The sequence below is a fragment of the Musca autumnalis genome, unplaced genomic scaffold (genome assembly GCF_047663935.1).
Source record: "Musca autumnalis isolate F117 unplaced genomic scaffold, ASM4766393v1 scaffold_2, whole genome shotgun sequence".
NCBI lineage: Eukaryota > Metazoa > Arthropoda > Insecta > Diptera > Muscidae > Musca > Musca autumnalis.
Genome location: NW_027411755.1, coordinates 3,614,211 through 3,635,907, shown reverse-complemented (window position 1 = coordinate 3,635,907; position 21,697 = coordinate 3,614,211). Strand labels below are relative to the sequence as shown.

Genomic DNA, 21,697 nt, shown 5'->3' with positions numbered 1-21,697 from the left:
AAGGCCCAGGCACATACAGTCAGTTGAGAGACGCGTGTAGGCGATGCCATGTTTGTTCTTTAAGTTTTCATGTAGTTGTTGTAACGCGACACTCAACGGACCGAATGTGCCGAGGCCTTAAGACACGAGCTAATATGAATCGGGGTACACTCATTGTTATGAGAGAAGTCTCACTTGTCCATTCTGGGATGTTTGTGGAACAATTATTATTATATTCATAGAAAATTGAATTGCTTAGAATTTATTATTTTTTTTGCCTTACATACAAATTTCGACAGGTTATATTCTGTTAAAAGTTGCTTCGGTAGTAGTAAAGGCCTCGGTACGTAAGAAGCCTCGGCTGGCTATTTTGCTCCGCTTAATTTCTAATAAAAGATTAAAGCAAGGCCTACAGAAGGTCGGCCATTTAGAGTACTGTCAACAACATTTGACAACAAACATAACAGATTTTACATTATTGTGATTTTAGTCTCTTTGTATTTCAAATCACAATAATATTTTAACATCAAACATAATAATCAGCTGGGCTTATTGGCCGACCTTATGTAGGCCTTGGAATAAAGAAGGCCGAGCCAATTTCGAACTAGGTTACCCTTTTCTTTTATATTCTTTTTCAAAGATGTGAATATATTAATACCCCGGTTACACTTAACCGGATTAACCCAGTGGGTTTGGGTTTCAAATCTCAATTCCATAGCCCAAACGTCAAATAAATTGTCATGAAGTGGGTTAACCCGGCAAAAAACTGTTACACCTTTTGCACTATGTCAGAAAACATTATTGCGAACGAAAAAACCTAAACTTTGGTTTTCATGGCAATATTGACTTTGTGTTTGCTTTAAAACAAATACAAAATTTAAAAATCATACACGAGTTTAGTGGTTTTTCTTTCGTTTTCATTTTTGCTCGACATAGTGAAACAGGCTGTTAAAGCAAACACTAACAGCCAGTTTCTGTATGTCGAAAGAAGAATGTGTGCGAATGAAGCACGCCCGAACTTTAGTTTTCGAAATAATTTTACCTTTGCTTTTGTTTCAAAACAAAAAACAAATTTGAAAAACACACCAGAGTTTGGACGTGTTTGTTTCGCACACATTCTTCTTTCGACATACAGAAACAGGCTGTAAGTGTGTCTGCGTACTCGATAATTTATAATAATTATTACAAATGTTTCAAATTTTGACAGTTGTATAAAGGAAAAGTTGCTGAAAAATGTTTCAGCAACATTTAGTAAGTAAAAAGACACTCCAATTAATAGCCCATTTAGATATAACTTCATTTGCCGGATTTAGCACATTATCATTTGAGTTTAAAACTCAAATGTGACGGCATTCATTTTTGTTTCTTATGAAATTAATATTTAAAAAACTTACAACCTTAAAACACAAATCAAAACTCAGAACTTTAATTTTCTATTTAGAAGGTTTTAATTTATTGAGGCAAAGATGGTTATTGTTATGAAATTAATATTTAAAAAACTTACAACCTTAAAAACACAAATCAAAACTCAGAACTTTAATTTTCAATTTAGAAGGTTTTAATTTATTGAGGCAAAGTGGTAAAAATTTTTGTCACTTTGTTCCATATGGTTCACAATATTTCACATTTGTGTGATGGAATGGAATATGGAATAAATCGACAAAAATTATATTTTTAAAAAATTCTCTATAACTTTTATATTCCAATACGTATTCCTCTATATTTTTGCAAAAATGTTCTACATACTATTATTTATAATTCAAGTCAGAAATCTAAATATTTTCTTTAGTCAGCTCCACACAGTTGTGACGCAAAACATTAAAATGCGATTATCTCAAAACGGGAAAATGGTGTATGGAACACTTAAGCATGACACCGACGATATGTTTTGGAAAATGTATGTGTTCATGGCATACATATTACATATTAACTTCACCCGGAATTGAGTTTCAAAAAAATGTTCTTCCCAGCAAACAACAAAGTTTGTACCTTTAGATTTTTTTAGAAATGGCTATTAATTACATCAATTGCATTCTCAGACCCATAATTAAGTAGTATTAACTTTGTTACGGAGATAATTATCAATCTCAGTAAATTAAAAGGAAATCCAAATTACTCCTACATGTCTTTCTTTTCACGTTGGATAGGAGAAATATGAAATCATGTTTTTATTATTAAGGGCTAACCTACGTCAGTAATAGCTGATTCAATTAAATAAATTCACATGGATGAAATTAAATGCTTATCAAATTGCAATAACCATTTAAAGGTTAGAAGAACAAACAAACCATTCATAATAACACTTCGTAAACATGCTATAGAGCCATTCAATTTGTTTAATTTCTACCACTAAAATACTTATTGACAGTGAAATGTTTAGAATCTTAAACATGACAAGGCATTTTTTATTTGAATAAAATAGCATGACATTATTGATATATTTACAATGTAATCTTTAAGGAAGTAATACTTCCCTAAACATAGTTGTAATATTTGGCTTTTCATTTTTGTTATCATGCTGAAAATGCAATATGGTTTTCCGCCATACATAGCATTTGAAATAAATGTGTATGTTAAATACGAGTGGATTATGTCATTAAAGCCTTTTTACATTAGCACATTATATGATTTTGTTTTACGAAATTCTGAAAATAAATGAAGTGTATTTACATACATATTTTTTGCGTAAATTGTTTACATATACACATTGTGCTAGTTATAGCTCTGTTGCTTTACGTGCAAGAAGCTTCGCGTTTAACCACTTTTTACTCGAAAAGCGTTCCTTAACTTTAGACACCGTACAATTCATATGGGAGCAGTTTACAACTTTTACTACTTTTGCTGGTATTACTATTTTCAAAAGTAAAGGAACAGACCAAATTTCTCGTACTCCGAAAAGTAGCAAAACGAAAATGGCGCTGAATAACTCTTTCTTCTCCTATTTTCTGTTATACAAATTTGGTTTTGCTGACATCTGATTGGCTTATATGTTGATTTTGACATTTCTGCTGGAGTTTTTGCAATTTCTGCCATTTGCGTCCTTTTTGAACTAAGTTGTATAGGAAAGCAATTTTTGATAATTCGCTCTTTTGCAAACTTTACCAATAAAAATGTACGGGAAGGAAGACAATGAAAATTTGACATTGTATGCAATAGCGAATTAAGGTTTTCGACCTTGTTTACAAAAGTTCATATTAATATTTTGTGGTTTATTGTGCTACGTAAAAAGTGTTGCCACTTTTAGTAATTTTTTAGGTAAAACAGAGTAGTACTTGTTAATTTATCTGAAATTACGAAATGAGATGGTTTAATTTGTGTATATGAAATCGTGGTAAATTTAACTTGATTCACGGAACGCCTACCACCACCTGCTATAAAGTCTATTAAGAGAAGAGAACGCTTTCTTATCTCCTTTATAATTACAGACGTTATTATGTTGACGTCTCCACTAATTTTTTCTTAAGAGTCATGCATTTTCGGTTGTATTGAAAAACACTCACTAACAAAAAGCTCAATTCCGATATAATAAATAGCCTAAGCCATGGCACAATTACCCAGGTAGTGCTCGTATTGATTGTTTTTTACAGTGTTTTATTTTACTTGCTTTGGTGTCTGTTTAGTTCAAATCTAGTAACTCATTTTTAACACAGTTGCAGTTGACCAATCGAACTAAAACTTTGCACACTCTTCAGATTTGGATGACAATAAAGGAATTTAAAACCAAAACCAATATGGGTTCCTTTTTTCTTATAGCCCCATATACGGGTACCACCCGATTTCAAGTATTTTAAGGATTTTATCTGCATTTTCAGCCCGAATTGGCTGAAACTTGGCATTTGAAGTTCCCAATACAGTACAGAATCTTCCCCACCAAAAATTGTGGACATAAGTCCAGGTTTCGGTATAGTCCATATATAACGGTACCACACGATTTCAGGCATTTTAAAGTTTTTATCTATATTTTCGGCCGAAATTGGCTGTAATTTCGTTATGAGGTTTATGATGGTCAACAAATTTAATCACTAAAATGTTAAAAATAAATATAATTAAAACAAATTATGTTACAGTGTTTCATTTATAAATGCACTAGAAACTACAAAATAATTTTTCATGATGGAATCTCTCAAATAAAAAGCTTACATTTAAATTAAAAATAGTGACAATATTGAACGAAAGCATTTTATTTGAGAGATTCAATCAAGAAAAATTATTTTCTAGTTACTAGTGCATTTATAAATGAAACACTCTAACTTAATTTTTTTAATTATTTTTTATTATCCAATGCAATTCTGTTTTGTAGAAATAAATCTCTACACTTCCAAAAAAGTATCAATAGTGGCAGCACTTTTTACGAGTCATCCGTTACTTTTGGCGAATTGAATTGATATAAGTCTTGTGCCAGATTATGAAAATTTGCATGAAAATGATTTGAGTTTATGGGTAATAAGGGAGAAAGGGAGCTCCTTCACCTCCTCTCTCTCCTAAAAGTTCAAAAATTGTCATGTTTTATTTTCAATGTCTGGCACAAGAGTAACAAAATAAATATTTATTTTCTGAGGAAGAACGAAGTAAAACAAGGCAAAAATGTGTAAGTGATGCCAAGTTCGTTATTGAAATTGTCATCAATAAAAATAACACATGAAAATATTTTATAGCTCATTTAGACTAGCCATAAATCCTCGACTGGATTTAATAAATCCAGTACAAATCTCATTGAATTTAGATATACATTTTGGAGGATTTAAATGGCAGTCAGCTGATTTTTGTTCATAGCACAATTACAAAGGTAGATGCATCAGCCCATCTGATCGAATTTGAAACTTCAAAAGAATTTTTTGTTAATTGAATTCGTCTCAAAAAACATACGTCAAATTACAAATTTATTGTTTAATACTGAAAATGTTAGCACATTATGCTACTAATGCTAACTAAAGAGCAAATAAAGAATTAATTTATCGCAGTTTGCCCATCTAAAATAAATAAACGAATTATTTTATCGTTTAGACATCATAAATATTAGTCTTGGTTGATTAAAATCAACTTTGTACATCCAAACAAATTAAATTTTTCCCCCTTGTTTACAAATTTTTACGTTTTAAATTATTTTTAGTGTAGCAATTCACAGATGAATCTACGTTGTTTCTAGTGGCAGCTTGCAAATTTTCGTATTTTCTAGCAACATGTTGCAAAAAACAGAGTTGTATACGAGGATTTATGCCAGATTAAAAAAATCCACTCAATAGGAGGATTTATTTTTGTATGGGAAATCTGGTAGATTTTGGCTGGATTTAGCAAATACAACCTGATAATGTGCTAAATCCGGCTAATGAAGTCATATCTAAATGGGATATTAGCTTTTAGGAGAGAGCGGCGGTGGAGGAGCTCCCTTTCTCCCTTCTTACCCATAAGTCTGTGTTTAGACACACAAATTTCTCGGGAAAGTAAATTAAGTTTTTTTGGGAGAGAGCGAAGGGGAAAGAGCTCCTCAATACTCTTTCCTACTCCTATTGCCTAAAAACTGAATTTACTTTCCCGAGAAATTTGTGTGTCTAAACACGGACTAAGCTCAAAACATTTTCATGAAAATTTTCATAGTCTGGCACAAGACTAAAGAGGTAGATCTAGATCAGTGATGGCCACCAACAACAATTTTCGTATGCCCGCGGGCATATGACACACACGTATGTACACTGTAAACACATTCGTTCGGTTTACGTTTCCACTCACACTAGCGCAAGTTATAATCTGCAAATGTGTGTTTTGGCCATCACTGATCTAGATGAAAACAAATTATGGAACCCTGATATTTTCTGAATTCCCAAAAACGTCAAAATTATTATACACAAAAGGTTTGCTTGAACAAATTTGTAAAAGCATTTACAAAAAGTTGTTCGATAACAAACTTGTTCAGTAAAAGGGAAATGGAAAGTATTAGCATGTACTTGCAAGATCTTTCAAGTACTTTTACTTGCAAAGTTATAGAATAGTACATTTACGACATCGAGTGGATTTCAACTGTCAATTCCCTTGGATATACGTCAAATGAAATCTCATCTGAAATCCATTGGATTTCATTTGACGTTTAAGCAATAGAATTGACAGTTGAAGTCGAGTGGATTTCATAAATGTAAACTAAGCAGAACAGACCTAAAAGCAACAATTGTATTTATTTACAACACATTTTTGAGCATTTTATAAAAAACGCGAAAATGAATGAAGTGGCAAGGTTTCTCCACCTAATTGAATTTTGGATATCATTAAATGCAATATCAATCCAATGCAAAACTAAAAATTTCTTCCATACAAATGTTTTAAAAACAATTTTATAAATCATTGAATTCTATTCTTTTTAAAAGAAAGCAAAAATTTAAACTGACAGAAAGCTTTAGCTTTTTAATTATACTATGCTTTCTACGAATAAACCCAGTGGATAATAAAATCCAGTTATATATAAACGGGCTTAGGTTGTAGTTATGTATATGTTAATATTGTATTATAGTCATATGTTAATTTTGTAAGCTGTAACATTTATTATATTGCTTGGGTTTGTTGCAAATGGAGGAAATTCAGTAGGGGCCCCGGCACATACGGTCCGTTGATCGTCGAGTTACAACAACCACATGCAAACTTCAAGAACGAACTTGGCATCATTTGACATTTGACATTAGCTTCGTTCCCGTACTTTTTAATGGTAAAACTCGTAAAAGAGAGAACTGCAAAAAATTTGTTCTTACACAAACGTTTTCTGAAATAGTTCGGGAACGGAAAAATGGAAAATACGTCAAAAAAAACTGGAACAAATGTCAAAGTCGGCGTATCAGCCAATCAGACGCCGGCAACCATGTTACTATTTTTTTACTCGCCCAAATTTGTCGTGTAAAAAGTTTTTAAAGAGAGCGTCATTCAGCGCCATTTTTGTTTAAAGAGAAGTGAACATTTTACAACTTTTTTGTGTACGGGAACGCTTTTTCGAGTAAAAGTCGTAAAAATTGTAAAAACTTTTTAGTTCTGGAACACAGCTATTATTTTCATGCGGTTGTTGTTTTTAACGCTTGGCCCGACGCACATGCGACAGTATGTGCCGGGGCCATAAGTTAGTGCAATGCTCGTAAAGCATTTTTCTCCATTTTACAAAAAATGTGTGCAATTTCTATGTCATTTTTCATTTAATCGTGTAAATGAATCATTAACTTAGTTTTACAGTATGGCAACTCCAAAAACACAACGTTATTGCCACTTTTCTACAGTTTCACACGTTTTTTCTCCAATTATCTCTCCAAATGAAATGACAGCCGGAAACTGCGTTCAAAAATTTGGCAGCACTGCAACAACATGTTCTTTTTCTGGCGAACGCCACTGCTGTTTGCATCGGGGATAATTTTTCTTAGTGAAAAAGTAAGATTATTTATTGAATTATTGAACAAAAAACATTACAAAACTATGAATAAATAGCAAGCAAAGCTGCCTGGTGTGAAAGTTATTAATTTAAGATCTCATATCTTATAAATAATGGTGGAAAATGAAAAAACCTAATGGCAGTGTGTTGTGTTGAGGTTATGAATGTGGATATAAAAAATGTGTAAATGAATCTGGCTGATTGGGGATGGCTTGCAAACGGAGCCGCCACACGTGTCATGTATAAAATTAAATTTCTGTTGAATTTTCTTAAAAATAATACGTCCATAACTAAAACCATTGAGTTTTTCATAGTGAATTCTTTGGTATTCAATTGGACTACAGTAAACTCCATGGTTGACTATTCCTCTTAAGGATATCGGTTCAAAGATATAAACCTTAATAAAGTGAAAATCAACAATTTATTTACATGTATAAGTACAATAAAATATATGAACTGAAATATACATATCTATCGAAGCGTGATGACGAATGTGTGATAATGTTTACACGCCCAATACAAATATCAGTATCGTGTCGTCCAAAACTAAAACCATTTTGTTGTTGTTGTAGACTTTTTGGTATTCAATTGGACCATAGTAAACACCATGATTAACTATTCCTCTTAAGGATATTGGCTCAAAGATATAAACCTTAATAAAGTGAAAATCAACATTTTTAAAGTTTTTTATCGATAATTTTGTTACTACCCTAAATACTGAATATTAATGGCTGTATTCTTCCATTGCAGAATGGCTGAAGTTGCTGAGAACGTTACCGAAACTTTCGAGGAACAACCTCCAATTGAAACTGAGGGTGCTGAGACCTTGTTGGAAACCAACGTTGTCTCCACCACTGAATTGCCCGAAATCAAATTGTTCGGCCGTTGGTCTTGCGATGATGTGACCGTCAACGATATCTCCTTGCAAGATTACATTTCCGTTAAGGAGAAATTCGCTCGCTATTTGCCCCACTCTGCTGGTCGTTATGCCGCCAAGCGTTTCCGCAAGGCTCAATGCCCCATTGTTGAACGTTTGACCTGCTCCTTGATGATGAAGGGTCGCAACAACGGTAAGAAGCTTTTGGCCTGCCGTATTGTCAAGCACTCCTTCGAAATCATCCACTTGTTGACTGGTGAAAATCCATTGCAGGTAAGAATACAAACACACACACACATTTGTGAGATGTCCTATGCTAAACTGCTGTGAAGAAATCTAAAAACCATCTTATAGCGGGTAGAATAGGACATAGATAAAATATGCATTTAACCATAATGACATGTTAAAATAATAAAACATGGCAATTGGTTAAGTGAAAACATCATTATACAAATTCCCCATTAAGCGATCATCACATAGCAATAATTTGTTTTACTACATTTAGATCCTCGTCAGCGCCATCATCAACTCTGGCCCTCGTGAAGATTCCACCCGTATCGGTCGTGCTGGTACCGTCCGTCGTCAAGCCGTCGATGTGTCTCCTCTCCGTCGTGTCAACCAAGTATGTAATTTGAAAGTTGTAATCAAATTTGAAACATGCCTTGCACAATATCTTTCAATGTTTATAACCGACTTGAGAGACTATAACACAAGGCTATAGAAATAAAACTAACCCAATAAATTGTCTTTTGTCCGTAGCGTTATGAAGTCATTACAAGGCTCATAATGTATGAAACAGAGATACATCTGAAAAAGAAGAAAAAAATCATCAATCCATTTTGATGTCCGACAGATACCAAATAATGTTTGTTTAACTTTTACAGGCTATCTGGCTTTTGTGCACTGGTGCCCGTGAAGCTGCCTTCAGAAACATTAAGACCATTGCCGAATGTTTGGCTGATGAACTTATCAACGCTGCTAAGGTAAATAAGCACAATCTATTATATTTTCTCTAATTTCACACTACTTGATAATTATATGTATATGTCCTCTCTAATGCTTTGTTATGTCTTCAATCGATTAGCAAAGCCTCGCTTGTGGACAATATCAATCTATAAGTTTTATTATCCTAGCCTCTGAAGTAATTTTGCATTTCATTAGGCTCGAGAAATGTAAAACCACAAACCAAATGTAAACTATTATCTTTCAAAACTTAAAATTTGGTCCGTTCCATGTCCTCTCTAATGCTTTGTTATGTCTTTAATCGATTAGCAAAGCCTCGCTTGTGGACAATATTAATCAATAGTTTTATTATCCTAGCTTTTGAAGTAATTATCATTTTATATAGCTCGAGAAACGTAAAACTACAAGCATAATTTGTCTCTTCGGTTTACAAACAAATGAATGATGAATATTTGTATGTCCTCTCTAATGCCATGTTATGTCTCATAGCCGATTAACAAGGCCTCGCTTGTGGACAATATCAATTATTGGTTCTATTATCCTAGCACCTGAAGTAATTAAACAATTTAGTGTGCTCGAGAAACGTAGATCTATAAATAAACAAGAAAGAATTGGTTTTAAGAATGTCCTCTCTAATGCCATGTTATGTCATATAACCGATTGACACGGCCTCGCTTGTGGACGATAGAAATCATTAGTTTTATTATCCTAGCTTTTGAAGTAATTAACATTTTATATAGCTCGAGAAACGTAAAACTACAAGCAAAAAATTTCTCTTCTAATTTCAATAAATTGTTGGTATTTTAGGTATGTCCTCTCTAATGCCATGTTATGTCATAAAACCGATTAACACGGCCTCGCTTGTGGACTATATCAATTATTGGTTCTATTATCCTAGCACCTGAAGTAATTGAACATTTTAGTGTGCTCGAGAAACGTAGAACTATAAAGTTCTTAAATTGTTTACTCTACATTGAATTTATTGTTTCCTATGCCTAATTCGTTGTTTAATTTCTATTTACAGGGTTCTTCCAACTCTTATGCTATCAAGAAGAAGGATGAATTGGAACGTGTCGCCAAGTCCAACCGATAAACGCTTCATGCTTCACTATTATATACAGTTTATTGTATATATGTATACACTTTTTTAAGTAAATGAATGATAAAATAAAAAACAAAACATTTAAAAAGTTATTTTACTATTTTTTATATTTTGATTGTTTTATTTAATGCAAATAATAGTGAATGTGGAGGATTTGTTAAACTTTGTGGTTATTTATGTTCTCTGCCTTCACGTGTAAAAGAAATAAGGGGTGGTGTTTGTTTGTTGGGTGTTCGTTCCTTTTTGCTGTTTGACTTTCGGCAAAAATTGTAACGTGTGTGTATCAGGCAATCAGAATTTGAGAAAAGGATGAGTTTTAACTGTGTCACCCTGTAGCAATTTAAGAATAATCTTGCTTTTTATAACATACTTTTAGGAACTTAAATAAGGCAATTTTTAGCTTAATTCTCTTAGCGAAATCATTAAAAATAACATCCTAAAAGTATGCAGTGGAATTTATAGATTGTCTAACTTGCTTTACAGGGTGATTTCTCCTCATTTCAATAATACTTACGTGTGTGTTGCAAAAATACCAAAAATTAATTATTTTAACAATATGTTCAAAATTTTATATTGCGATTTTATAAGATTATCCAAAGAGAATAAATAATTTTTTGGAGACAATTTGTTATAACTATTCTTATTTATTGGGTGGGATAGCTGATACAGTTTTTTTTTTTTTTTTCAAAATAGTCTGGCTAATTCCCATTGTTGTTGTTTTAATACGTTAAAACAACTAATTTATTAGTGGGCAACATTTTAACATTGTTCTCCAAGGTAAGGCAGGGAAGACTAGTTACTATCCACAGGATCTCATCAGTTCTCTTGTTTCTTGTTTGTGGATATTCTCCACCGAAGTTATTTTTCAATTATCTGGCACGGTTTGTATTTGTTAGTTATGGCTGTGACAAGCTACCAACAACATTTTATGTTGCCTTCGTTGAAATTGAACGACACATAACAGTGGAAAAGGTTTGGTTTGTCAAACTATTCCCACTAATAAATTACTTGTTTTAAAATATTAAAACAACAACAAAGGGATTAAGCCAGACTATTTTGAAAAAAAAAACTATATGCATGTACATATCGCTCAGTTACTCAAAGAGAGGCATAAATCAAAAAATCGATTTTTAAGTTAGAAATTTCTATTTTCTCTACGACTTCTAATTTACCTTGTGTGAAATTTTCATGTTGATATCTCTAAAATTCAACGAGCTAAATCAACAAAAAAGTGTTCTGAATTTATGAAACACTACAAATCATACTTGATCAAAAAAAATTAGCTCTAATATCGGGCTAGCTCGTTAAAAAAGATGGTCCAAGTAGTTATTTTATGTTTTGTGTAATATTTCTATGTTCGGAAGTCAAATATCAATTCGCAACCTAAAAAGCGTTTTTTATCGAAACTTGAATTTTTGATATGTGACACTCTTTGAGTAAATGAGCGATATGCAGATATGTATACTAAATTTTGTATTTTATGGATCTGAAAGAATAATAAGAATATACAGTAGTATTGATGATCCGGACAACGCGGTATTCCGAGAGATTTTTCTTCTCGATAATCCGGACATCAATATTTTTTTTTCCACTTACTGCTTTTTTACGTGGTCTACACAATTTTCAACTGTAACTCGGAAAATAGCAGCTGTAATTCAGAAATTCCGTTTGTAATTCAGATATTTCATTTGTAATTTAGAATTTTCATTTGAAATTTTATTTGTAATTCAGAAATTCTATTTGAAATTAACTGACTTCTGTATCTTCAGATGCTTGGCAAATGACTGAATTATTGTTTATCATAACGCTGTAATATTTAACAAATGCGAATGTATATATTTCAAAACGTCATAATTGCGCATTTTTAACGCAGGTAAAAAGCAAACATGTATCATTTTTATTTCTGATGCATTTTTTTTTTGAATTTAAGAGCTAGAACACTCCTTGGCCCACTTTTCTTAGGTGTTAACGAAGGTTGTAAGCCATAGCGAATTCTGATGCATTTATTTGCATTTCCGACGAACAATGCATAAGTGTGCAACTGATATATTTTGACGAAGTTCAAAAATTACAAAGAATCTGACGATACGGAAGTCAGCCATTCAGATATTTTATTTGTAATTCAGTATTGGGATTCTCTAACGCCTTTTTTGTTATCGACAAAAATCTGTAATATTAAAATGCTTATAATTTAGGTAATAAACGAAATTTGTCGGTAAGTTAGCAACCAAGACCAAGAATCCCACTACCGATATTCCATTTGAAATTCAGATATTCCCTTTCAAATTCAGAATATATCATTTGAATTTCAAATTCAGAATATATCATTTGAATTTGAAATTTTCAAAAACACAACAAAATTCGGTCGGAGAAACAAAAAGCTTTTAACTATTATTTCCATTCACCATGTGGCGATAACCGCCAGGAAGGAACTTCATTTGAAACAATGCCCAAATTAAGAGCAATTTACAAATATAACGGAACACTACTTATTGATAATCTCTTAATTTCTCATTCGTTCAGTTCGAAATGAAAAGTAATAACTTCTCACTGATAGTAAGGAGCCACCACATTGTCAGTACTGCAAGGGCTTGGGAAGTGTCAAAACCGAAAAAAATTGCAATAAAATTAATTACATCATACCTAAATGTCTAGTGCCGTGTCTTAAAAATCTAAATAATTAACTAAGTGATATTTAAAAATATTAATTTATTTGAAATTAAATCAATCAACGTATTTTAAAATCCCACTTTACGAATTAAATTGTTAAGAACATTTATATAGTCTTTTTTAATTTATCAAATTCATTAACGCCGATTTTAATGAAGTAAAAAAATAAAGAATTAGGAAAATTAAATAAAATTTTATAAATACCAACAACAAGTGATTATTTTGTAATAAATAATAGACTTTTTACAAACGACCCTGAGATTGTTTCTTTAAACCAACAACAAAAACAACAACTGAAAGGAATATTAACAATATTCTAGACAAAAATCATAAATTGTAGAGCACAGCATAAAAAGCGCTCTTTTTATTTTGGCGCCTTTCGCTTTGTGAACTATTCGCATCGTCACCCCCCAAAAAGCGTGAGTTTGCAAATATTTTACAGTTACCCTAAAAGCCAAGCTTGTCATGCGATACAAAATTGGCGGATTAAGATGACGTTAACCTTACCTTAGAAAAACTTACTTAACTCATCCCTTTTGCTTTAGGTTTCTATTATCAAAAAGTATTTTTGATGAAATTTTTTGGAATTTTATAAACAATGGCAGAACGTTATTACAGGTTTGTCAATTGAAATAAAACAAAAAACAGCTTAAGAATAAAACGAACATTTTCTTTTGGAATAGCAACCTACATCCAGATGAATCCTCAAAAGTGTATATGAACTACAATGTTATGCAGGCGCCGGCGCCTGCTCCGCACATTAATAGTTTGGCAGCTATGACTACTCAAATGAATAACGATTATGACTATCTGGCAAATACGGCTGCTTATTATACAACGGTGGCTTCATCTAATTCTGGCGGCGGCATGACTGTGGTCGATATGAATAATAACCGTTCAACAAGTCGTTATTACAATGTTGGAGGCAATAATGGTAAGCAGAATATTGTATGTGGGGTGGGCAGTGGAAATAGTCAAACGGGACACATTTACACGAATAAGGTACTACCATCATCCCTAATGACCAAATATACAACTGCTGGCAGTTATATGCATGGAGGTAGTGGTGGTACAATGATGACCACTCATGTTCCCTCGAATGACACAAACTCTCATCACTCACATGCCAACATGAGTCAGGGACATTATGCGAATCACAACAACAACGCCAACACCTATGGTGGATACCAAAGGAATCGTTATATGCCCTACAATCGTTCCACAACTCCTAGTACTATCCACCACAATGCATTACATTCAACGACAGCTATTACCACTTGTGGTGGGGCATTGACTTCAGCTTCGGCTATTACGAATTCCGGCTATCACCATTTCGCTGCACCAGTATATCAGACTACATGCAATCCAGGTGGTATGATGCAGACTTTCACTTCTGCTACACCACTGAGTGCGGTATCTGTACAACAACAAACATCATTACATCCACATTCAATGACATCGACAATGTGTAATCCTGGTGGGCAGGAATTCACCTATGCCCATGCTGTATCGTCTTCCTTGACACCATCAACGACTGTGACTACAACAGTACCAAACAACAATGGCGATAATAAGAATTCAATTTCTCTTGCTACAGTTGTTACCACATCGGGCAGTGGTGGTGGAACTACTTCATCTGGTAATACGGTTATGGCTTCAACACCATACAATTCGGGTCAAACATTTTCCACTGTTAGTGATCCGAATGATACAGTTACTTTGCAAATTACCAATTTAGATTATTCCATGGATGAGGTTAGTTTAAGAAACTTTCTATTGAATCAATTGAAACCCATAACTCCAGTGGTATCGCTGACATTTGAAGGTAGTTCATATGCCAAGGTTACAGTCCCTGATTTATATGTAAGTATGCCCAGGAGTTGTATTAGAATGAAATAATAATTCTTTTTGTGTTGTAGTTCGCCAAGCAGGTTGTCTCGAATTTGCATCGCAAGAAAATTGGCCACAAACGTATGTTAGTCTCCTACACCAGGGATTCCTCGTTGACTGAAATCAATACACTGAGATGTCAAGTAGCTGGTCTACTAAAGGTAACATCAAAATCAATCAATATGTTCAACATTTTCCACTTATTTTGAATTTTTTTTTTCAGGATGTTCCTTGCTATACTTTGCCCATGTACAAGTTCCGAGAATTATTCCAATCACGTTTTAAAACATCTATTAGCGTTTTGGATCTGTATAAAATGCAAGACATTTGCATTATAAACTCAGATAACAATGAGGAAAAGTTCATCAGTCTACATCCAGATTTGGTAAATTCCCTAGAAAGTTCTCCCCTTATGGAGGGTTTGCAGCACAGTGTACCCTATTGTACCATACACTTCAAGAGGGAGCAACACAAAGGATGGGCCGAACAAGAAATTGAACCTCTCCCCAATGTATTCATGACCATCTCTGAAATACAACAAATTATACATCCTCTCTTGAAAAATCACACTGGAGATATACCCGTCGCCTCACTGGTGCATTGTATCGAAGGACAATTGAAAATTCAAATCACTCCAAATGATAATGGCGTCAATTTGGAACATTTGGTGTGTTGTGTTCAAGGCATACAAATAACGGTTAATAATTTTGGTATAAAAATCCTAGGATGGCTTGAATTGAACAAAGACGGCAATGGTCAAACAACATCAAATTCTAATGGCGAAAGATCGAATTTATATTCGAAAAATTCCATATCCGACCCATTGTATCAAATTTCCCGAGAAGTAATTGAACTCGTGAAAATGTCACCCAAGGCCACAATGAAATTTAATCGCTTCATACCAGCATATCATAATCATTTCGGCAAGCAATGTCGTGTTGCCGACTATGGTTACACCAAGTTGATAGAGCTCTTCGAGGCACTCTCATCGGTGGTGCAGATAATGGGAGATGGAGAAAATAGACAAATTACCCTAACACATCGTACTCAAATACGACGTTTCACATCAGATCTACTAAGGGTATTGCGTGCCCATGGTAATAAATCCGTTTTGCTATCACAATTACCAAACATTTTTGCCCAAACACAAAATCGTACCTTCGATGTTACCGACTATGGTGTTTGTGATATAGTTGATATTTTGGATGGATTGGTAAATTCAAATATTGTGGTGGTATCTACGGTCCAAAATGGTAAAGATATTTTGATATCCATACCAAAGAGGAAACAAACAAGTAATGAATTGGAGAAGACTTGCATTTTTGCTGGTGAAATTGTGGAACTTTTCAGCAATGCTCCACAATATACAATTTTATTTCAAAAATTTGTTCGTTCATATCATTATCACTTTGGTTATCAGTGCCGTTTAAGTGATTACGGATTTCAAAAGTTGGCTGATCTTATGGAAGCTGTACACGGAGTAGTGGAAATGGAGCTTACCAACGATGAAGATAAGAAAATTTATCTCACTGCAAAGGTGGCTCGTAGAATATTTGCTGAACAATGTGAGGAACTTATTGCAGCTACAACTGGTAAGTAAATTAGAGTATATTAGGGTAACGGTTCCATTTGTAAATCATCGGGGGTTATTCTGAATTAAAACTCCCCCTGAGTTATCTCACTGTCTCCGTTAAGTTGAAACGGCAGAGAGACAAAACTCATGGGGAGTTTTCATTCAGAATAGCCCCGTCGAAGTTGCCATTATATTGAATAAAGTGTTGCGAGCAAAATATGAAAATAATTTATTTTATTTATTGTACTCCGCCACTACCATCATGGCCGAATTTTAAGCAGTTTTAACTTCACTTTGTCAGTATATTCTTCCCAATTGTAGGTTCTGGTAAAACATGCATGAAATGGGAGGATGTTGTTAAACTTCACAAGAAAAAGTATGGCTATCAAATACTAGCCCAAACTTTGGGTGTAAAGGAAATTAAACAGGCCTTGGAATTATTGCCATATGTAGAGGTAAGTAACATCCACATTCACAACTAACGAAACATCCTAACTATTTCACATTCTCATCTAGACTTTCGAAAAAGATGACTCCACGTGGATTATATGTCATAAAGCTGATACAGCTTTTCGAACATTGAGCTACAGGGCTAGTAAATACCTATTGGCACATGAAGCAGAAATGTTTGAGCAAAAGGAAACCAAGGAACATGAAATCTTTAAGAATCTACTAACATTGAGTGATTTTGTGAAGAATTTCAATGAAAAGAATAAGGAAACAATAACTGAAACTACGGTCAAGGCTATGAAACATGCTATTGAGGTAAATTAATGTTAGCACATAATATTAGAATAGTTATTAATTTCTCTTTCCCAGATTGTAATTGAAAATGACAATACATTTGTTAGAATATCTGGATTAATGCACTTCCTTATGAACATAATACGTCTGCTGGAACAGCGTGCTCCAATGTTGTTGTTGGAAATAAAAAATGCCATGGATTGTACAATAAGTACCACATTTGAGTTTGGTTATCCTAATTTATATACCGTTATCTCAACACATTCGGATATATTTTATATAAATTTGGGTGTTACACTTGAACGTTCGGAAGTTGGTTTAGTTGGTAACACTGAATGTAAGAGAAGTTAATTCTTGTGGTTTGATGATGTGTAATTAAATTTTATTTTGTACCTGTTTTAGTGCGTTTAACATCGTATTCCAATCACAAGCACCTCTTCGGTTCATTGAAATTACCCTTCAGTAAACAGAAGACTTTACGTCCAACCACACGACCACCACTGGGCGATCACAACAGTCGTAGCAATACAAACAACTCCAATCAAGAACCACCAGCTAAAACCCGGGCCATGTCAACAGATAGTAATTACAATTCATCTAACAACTACCGATCCCACAATTCCTCATCATATTATCAGCAAACTTCAAGGGTGACTACAACATCATCCTCTTATTGCCCAAAAACCTATTCCAGTGGAGGAAATTCATTTAATAATATTAGCAACAGTTCTTCAATTTATTCCACTGCTTCCCAAAATTCTCATATTATGAATACTTCGGTTTCCAATGCATCGAGTAACAAGGAAAACTCCTTCAATTCATCGTTTATGTTTAACAATTCATTCAATACCTCATCCAATACATCTGGATCTTCATATTGTGACCTCAATGCAAGTATGAACAGTTTAGTTAATCCCATGGGTTGTCTGCCACAACCACCGCCACCTTTACATATGGCAAATTCAATGCATTTAAATGCCCCGGTATATCCAACATCGAAGCTGTGGGATCGTCGACATGGAAATAATTACTATCCACCGCCGCAACAGCAACCGCTTTTAAATAATACAAATTTAAGTGGTGCTGTTTTAACACCACTCATAATGCCGCCACCACAACCAACACAGACTATGCCCAATCACAATTCCATTGGGCCAACAGTAACAGGTGAAGCCTCCGCTGGTCTATATGAGTTGGTGAATAATATACAAATGTGCCCCATTTTGTATGAGCCGCCAAAACCAGATACCCCCCCATCAGAGGTAAATTTAAAATCGGAGATGTCTATATAACTGTCTTATTGCTTCTCTTTTCTTCTTGTTTTAGACCATGCCATTTTGGATTGATCCAATTTGGACAAATAATAATAGCAGTGAAAAACCTAAAGATGATTTGGTAAGTTATATGTCCTTCAGCAATTTTGATGATTTAGATCTGAATAACCTCCATCTTAAAATTAATGAATTTTGTTAAAATAGAAATACGATTACCATTCTAACGGTTTTAGTACAGAGTTGACAATACATATTAAAATTAGAATTAGAATAAATCAGGTTCAGTGAAACGTAAAATTAGAACTGGGACTTTTTTTTGAAAAGGTACAAATATCGTTTTAGCTCTCACATAAGTGTTTTGTTTAACTGAGTATTTAAGTTATGAATGCCTACACATATAACGAACGGTATAGTCCAATTTGAGATAGTTTGAAAACCTTCTGTTGTTTTCGAAGAATAAGCTGATGTGATAGGCATTGATTGAATAAGACCTTCGAATCGAATTGGCTGGAATTGAACATTTGGTAAAAATCCTTTCCACTCGACGATAGACATTTGGCATTTCTTACAAATTGCTTTGAAAGAGGAAAAATTAAATATGCCTTATTCCATTACACTGTTCCACTACTACTACTAGACATTTTCTCATAGAGACTACAAAACCGTATTTGGATTTAGTGTTGTCAGATCGAGTTTAGATTTTATGGCCTCGTCAAATCCGGACTAAAACGATCCTTTTTTGCACTGATAGGTGCTTTATCTCAGAAACTAATAAGAATTTTGCTTTGTAGTCTTTTGCCATGAAATAATCGAACTTAGCGCATCAAAATCTATAACATATAGAAAATTGTACATATTATCTGGAATTCTGGTCAAGTTTCGCTTTGTAAAACTCTTCTATATGATGTACTCAAGAATTCTTCAGAACATTCTGAAAAGCAAAAATACTTATTTCAACATGAATTGCAAACACTGCTCACAAGGACAGTTTATTCTCGTATAATTAAAAGATTTATATCAGCCTTTAGGCTAAGGAGGGTATATACACTTTGATACGATGAAAATGTGCCTCATCGAAATAATGGTTTTAGACCCTAAGTATGTTTGGACGAAATGTGTTTCAGACAATTTGGAGTCGATCTAGCCATGTCCGTCCGTCTGTCTGTCTGTCCTGCTGGCTGGAGCGCACGATAACTCTCGAACGGATGAACCGATTCGGTTCAAATTTTGGCTTTCGTAATATTTTGCCCAAACTTAGTTTAAGTTCGAAGATGAGCTACATCGGTCCACTCCTTCCGGTACGTCCCCCACAAAAGTTCGAAAATGTTCGGAAAGTTTGTGCGCACGATAACTCTTGAAGGGAGTCACCGATTTGGTTCATACTATGGACATCGTAAAGTGTGTACCAGGTTTAGATAAGGTTTCAATATGGACTCAATCGGTCCACTCTTTCGGGTACCTCCCTTACAAAATTTCGGAAAAGTTCAGTTTAGGGTCATCTCTTGAATCGCTTTGATTTTTGTTTTAGCAACTTGTATTCACTGCCCTCCATACGACGGTACATGTTTCATCAGGGGCAAGTCCATACTTCCTGAGAAAATAGCATGAAAGTTGCAAAAAACCCCTATGACACCGTGTGAGGTGGTTGGAGCGCAAGATAACTCTCGAACGGATCTGCCGATTCGGTCCAAAATATGGCGTTAGTAATATTTTGTCCAAACATACTTTAAGTTTGAAGAAAAGCCAGATCGGTCCACTCCTGCAGGTACCTCCCCCACAAAAGTTTAAAAATGTTCGGAAAAATTGTTCGTACGGTAACTCTTGAAGGGAGTGGCCGAATTGGTCTATACTTTACACATCCTAATATATCTACCAGATATAGATCAGGTTCAAATATGGACTATATTTGTTCACTCCATCCGGTACCTCCCACAAAAAATTTCTGATAAGTTCACTTTAAGACCTAATACCGAATCACTTTGATTTTTGTTGAATCAACTTGCTTTCGCTGCCTCAATTACGATGGTAAAAGTTTTTTTAGGGGCAAGTCCATACTTCTTGAGCAAACAGCCCGAAGAGTGTAAAAACCCCCTATTGCACCATATGTTGTGCCTGGAGATCCACTTCCATAACGGTCAATGTCGATCCATTCCTTTTAGTATCTCCTCCGCAAAACTTTTGATCATTAATCCTAATCAATATTTTTGTCGGTTCAAACGCCCAAAATTTTTAAAACCCCCTAAATACAGACGTATTTTGGGAAAAAATTGTTTCAATATACACAAGCTGAGGGTATATCTCGGTCGGCAAAGCCGACTGATACTTTTTTACTTGTTTTAATATCGTCAGAAAGTTACTTTTGTTTTGAGTGTGTGTGTTAACTTTAAAGGCAATTTTACTTGAGCAGCAATAATCACTTTGTCGGTGAACGAGAATTGCTACAAGTAAAATTGTCTAATGTAAATGTGGAGTTAGTGCCATTATAACCTCTTTCTAACTGTTTTACAGCTTAATATACGTCTACCGGAACTTAAAGCGCTGAACGTTTTGCCTATGTTGTTATCACCGTATAGCCTATCGAAAACTGAAAACATGAAACAAGTTTTCAACTTCGATTCTCATGATAGAAAAATTGCCTAACTTATTTAACATTTAAAATTATCTATCTACAAACATATTTAATTTAACTTAGTTGTTAATCTATAATCATTGTGCCAATTCCTTCACGCATCATTTAACATAAATACTATTTTTTTTTATTTACAATATATCATAATAATACATTTATAAATTGTAAGGAATAATGCCATTGTATTTGTAAAAATGTTTTTGTGGCAGCCCATTAATTAAAAACGAAAAGGAATTAAAACCTGAGAAATAATTTTGTTAAATATAAAACAAAAGAAAAACTAAAACACCTATTCAATTTCCTTATGTAATGTCACTAGAAAAACATTAGCCAATTAACTTAAAAAAAAACACTTGTAATGTAATAATTGTAGCATATATTTATCAAATATCATTGTTAATTCAACACACAATAAATTCAATAATATTGTCATTTTTTAATTTTGTAAACAATTTTGCTGTAATTCAATTATGAAAATTATGCTGTTATATTTTAATTTTGCTAATATGTATTAAGAAAATTTTGTTAAAATTCCTTAAAAAATATGTATATGCATGCATGCCTTAAATAAAACATGTTAACTAACTAAACGATTCAATT

General features: G+C 33.7%; 2 protein-coding genes and 7 non-coding genes across 10 annotated transcripts; all 9 read left to right on the top strand.

Moving 5' to 3' along the window:
- Positions 1-7,271: 7,271 nt before the first annotated feature.
- Positions 7,272-10,409, top strand: RpS5a (ribosomal protein S5a). The gene is made up of 5 exons (XM_073966634.1): positions 7,272-7,374; positions 8,126-8,525; positions 8,758-8,874; positions 9,137-9,235; positions 10,240-10,409. The coding sequence occupies exons 2-5, from the start codon at positions 8,127-8,129 to the stop codon at positions 10,306-10,308; spliced, it is 684 nt and encodes a 227-aa protein (XP_073822735.1). The 5' UTR covers positions 7,272-7,374; position 8,126; the 3' UTR covers positions 10,309-10,409.
- On the top strand, positions 7,649-7,804 carry LOC141396013 (small nucleolar RNA psi18S-1854). Its single transcript, XR_012411109.1, has one exon. It is a non-coding gene; the product is annotated as a small nucleolar RNA psi18S-1854 (small nucleolar RNA).
- LOC141396012 (small nucleolar RNA psi18S-1854) lies at positions 7,905-8,059 on the top strand. The gene has a single exon (XR_012411108.1). It is a non-coding gene; the product is annotated as a small nucleolar RNA psi18S-1854 (small nucleolar RNA).
- Positions 9,294-9,438, top strand: LOC141396015 (small nucleolar RNA psi28S-1192). Its single transcript, XR_012411111.1, has one exon. It is a non-coding gene; the product is annotated as a small nucleolar RNA psi28S-1192 (small nucleolar RNA).
- On the top strand, positions 9,482-9,624 carry LOC141396016 (small nucleolar RNA psi28S-1192). Its single transcript, XR_012411112.1, has one exon. It is a non-coding gene; the product is annotated as a small nucleolar RNA psi28S-1192 (small nucleolar RNA).
- On the top strand, positions 9,669-9,813 carry LOC141396017 (small nucleolar RNA psi28S-1192). Its single transcript, XR_012411113.1, has one exon. It is a non-coding gene; the product is annotated as a small nucleolar RNA psi28S-1192 (small nucleolar RNA).
- Positions 9,836-9,979, top strand: LOC141396018 (small nucleolar RNA psi28S-1192). The gene has a single exon (XR_012411114.1). It is a non-coding gene; the product is annotated as a small nucleolar RNA psi28S-1192 (small nucleolar RNA).
- On the top strand, positions 10,022-10,166 carry LOC141396019 (small nucleolar RNA psi28S-1192). The gene has a single exon (XR_012411115.1). It is a non-coding gene; the product is annotated as a small nucleolar RNA psi28S-1192 (small nucleolar RNA).
- A 2,429-nt stretch (positions 10,410-12,838) lies between the features above and the next one.
- Positions 12,839-21,695, top strand: Marf1 (meiosis regulator and mRNA stability factor 1-like protein). Of its 2 annotated transcripts, XM_073966625.1 has the most exons (12): positions 13,269-13,406; positions 13,533-13,605; positions 13,671-13,921; positions 14,585-14,850; positions 14,907-15,038; positions 15,101-16,469; positions 16,772-16,905; positions 16,967-17,215; positions 17,270-17,531; positions 17,597-18,456; positions 18,521-18,589; positions 20,977-21,695. In XM_073966625.1, the coding sequence occupies exons 2-12, from the start codon at positions 13,586-13,588 to the stop codon at positions 21,106-21,108; spliced, it is 3,744 nt and encodes a 1,247-aa protein (XP_073822726.1). In that variant the 5' UTR covers positions 13,269-13,406; positions 13,533-13,585; the 3' UTR covers positions 21,109-21,695. The 2 variants fall into 2 exon arrangements, with proteins under 2 accessions (XP_073822725.1, XP_073822726.1); XM_073966624.1 differs by having other exon boundaries at positions 12,839-13,406; positions 13,671-14,850.
- Positions 21,696-21,697: the final 2 nt, after the last annotated feature.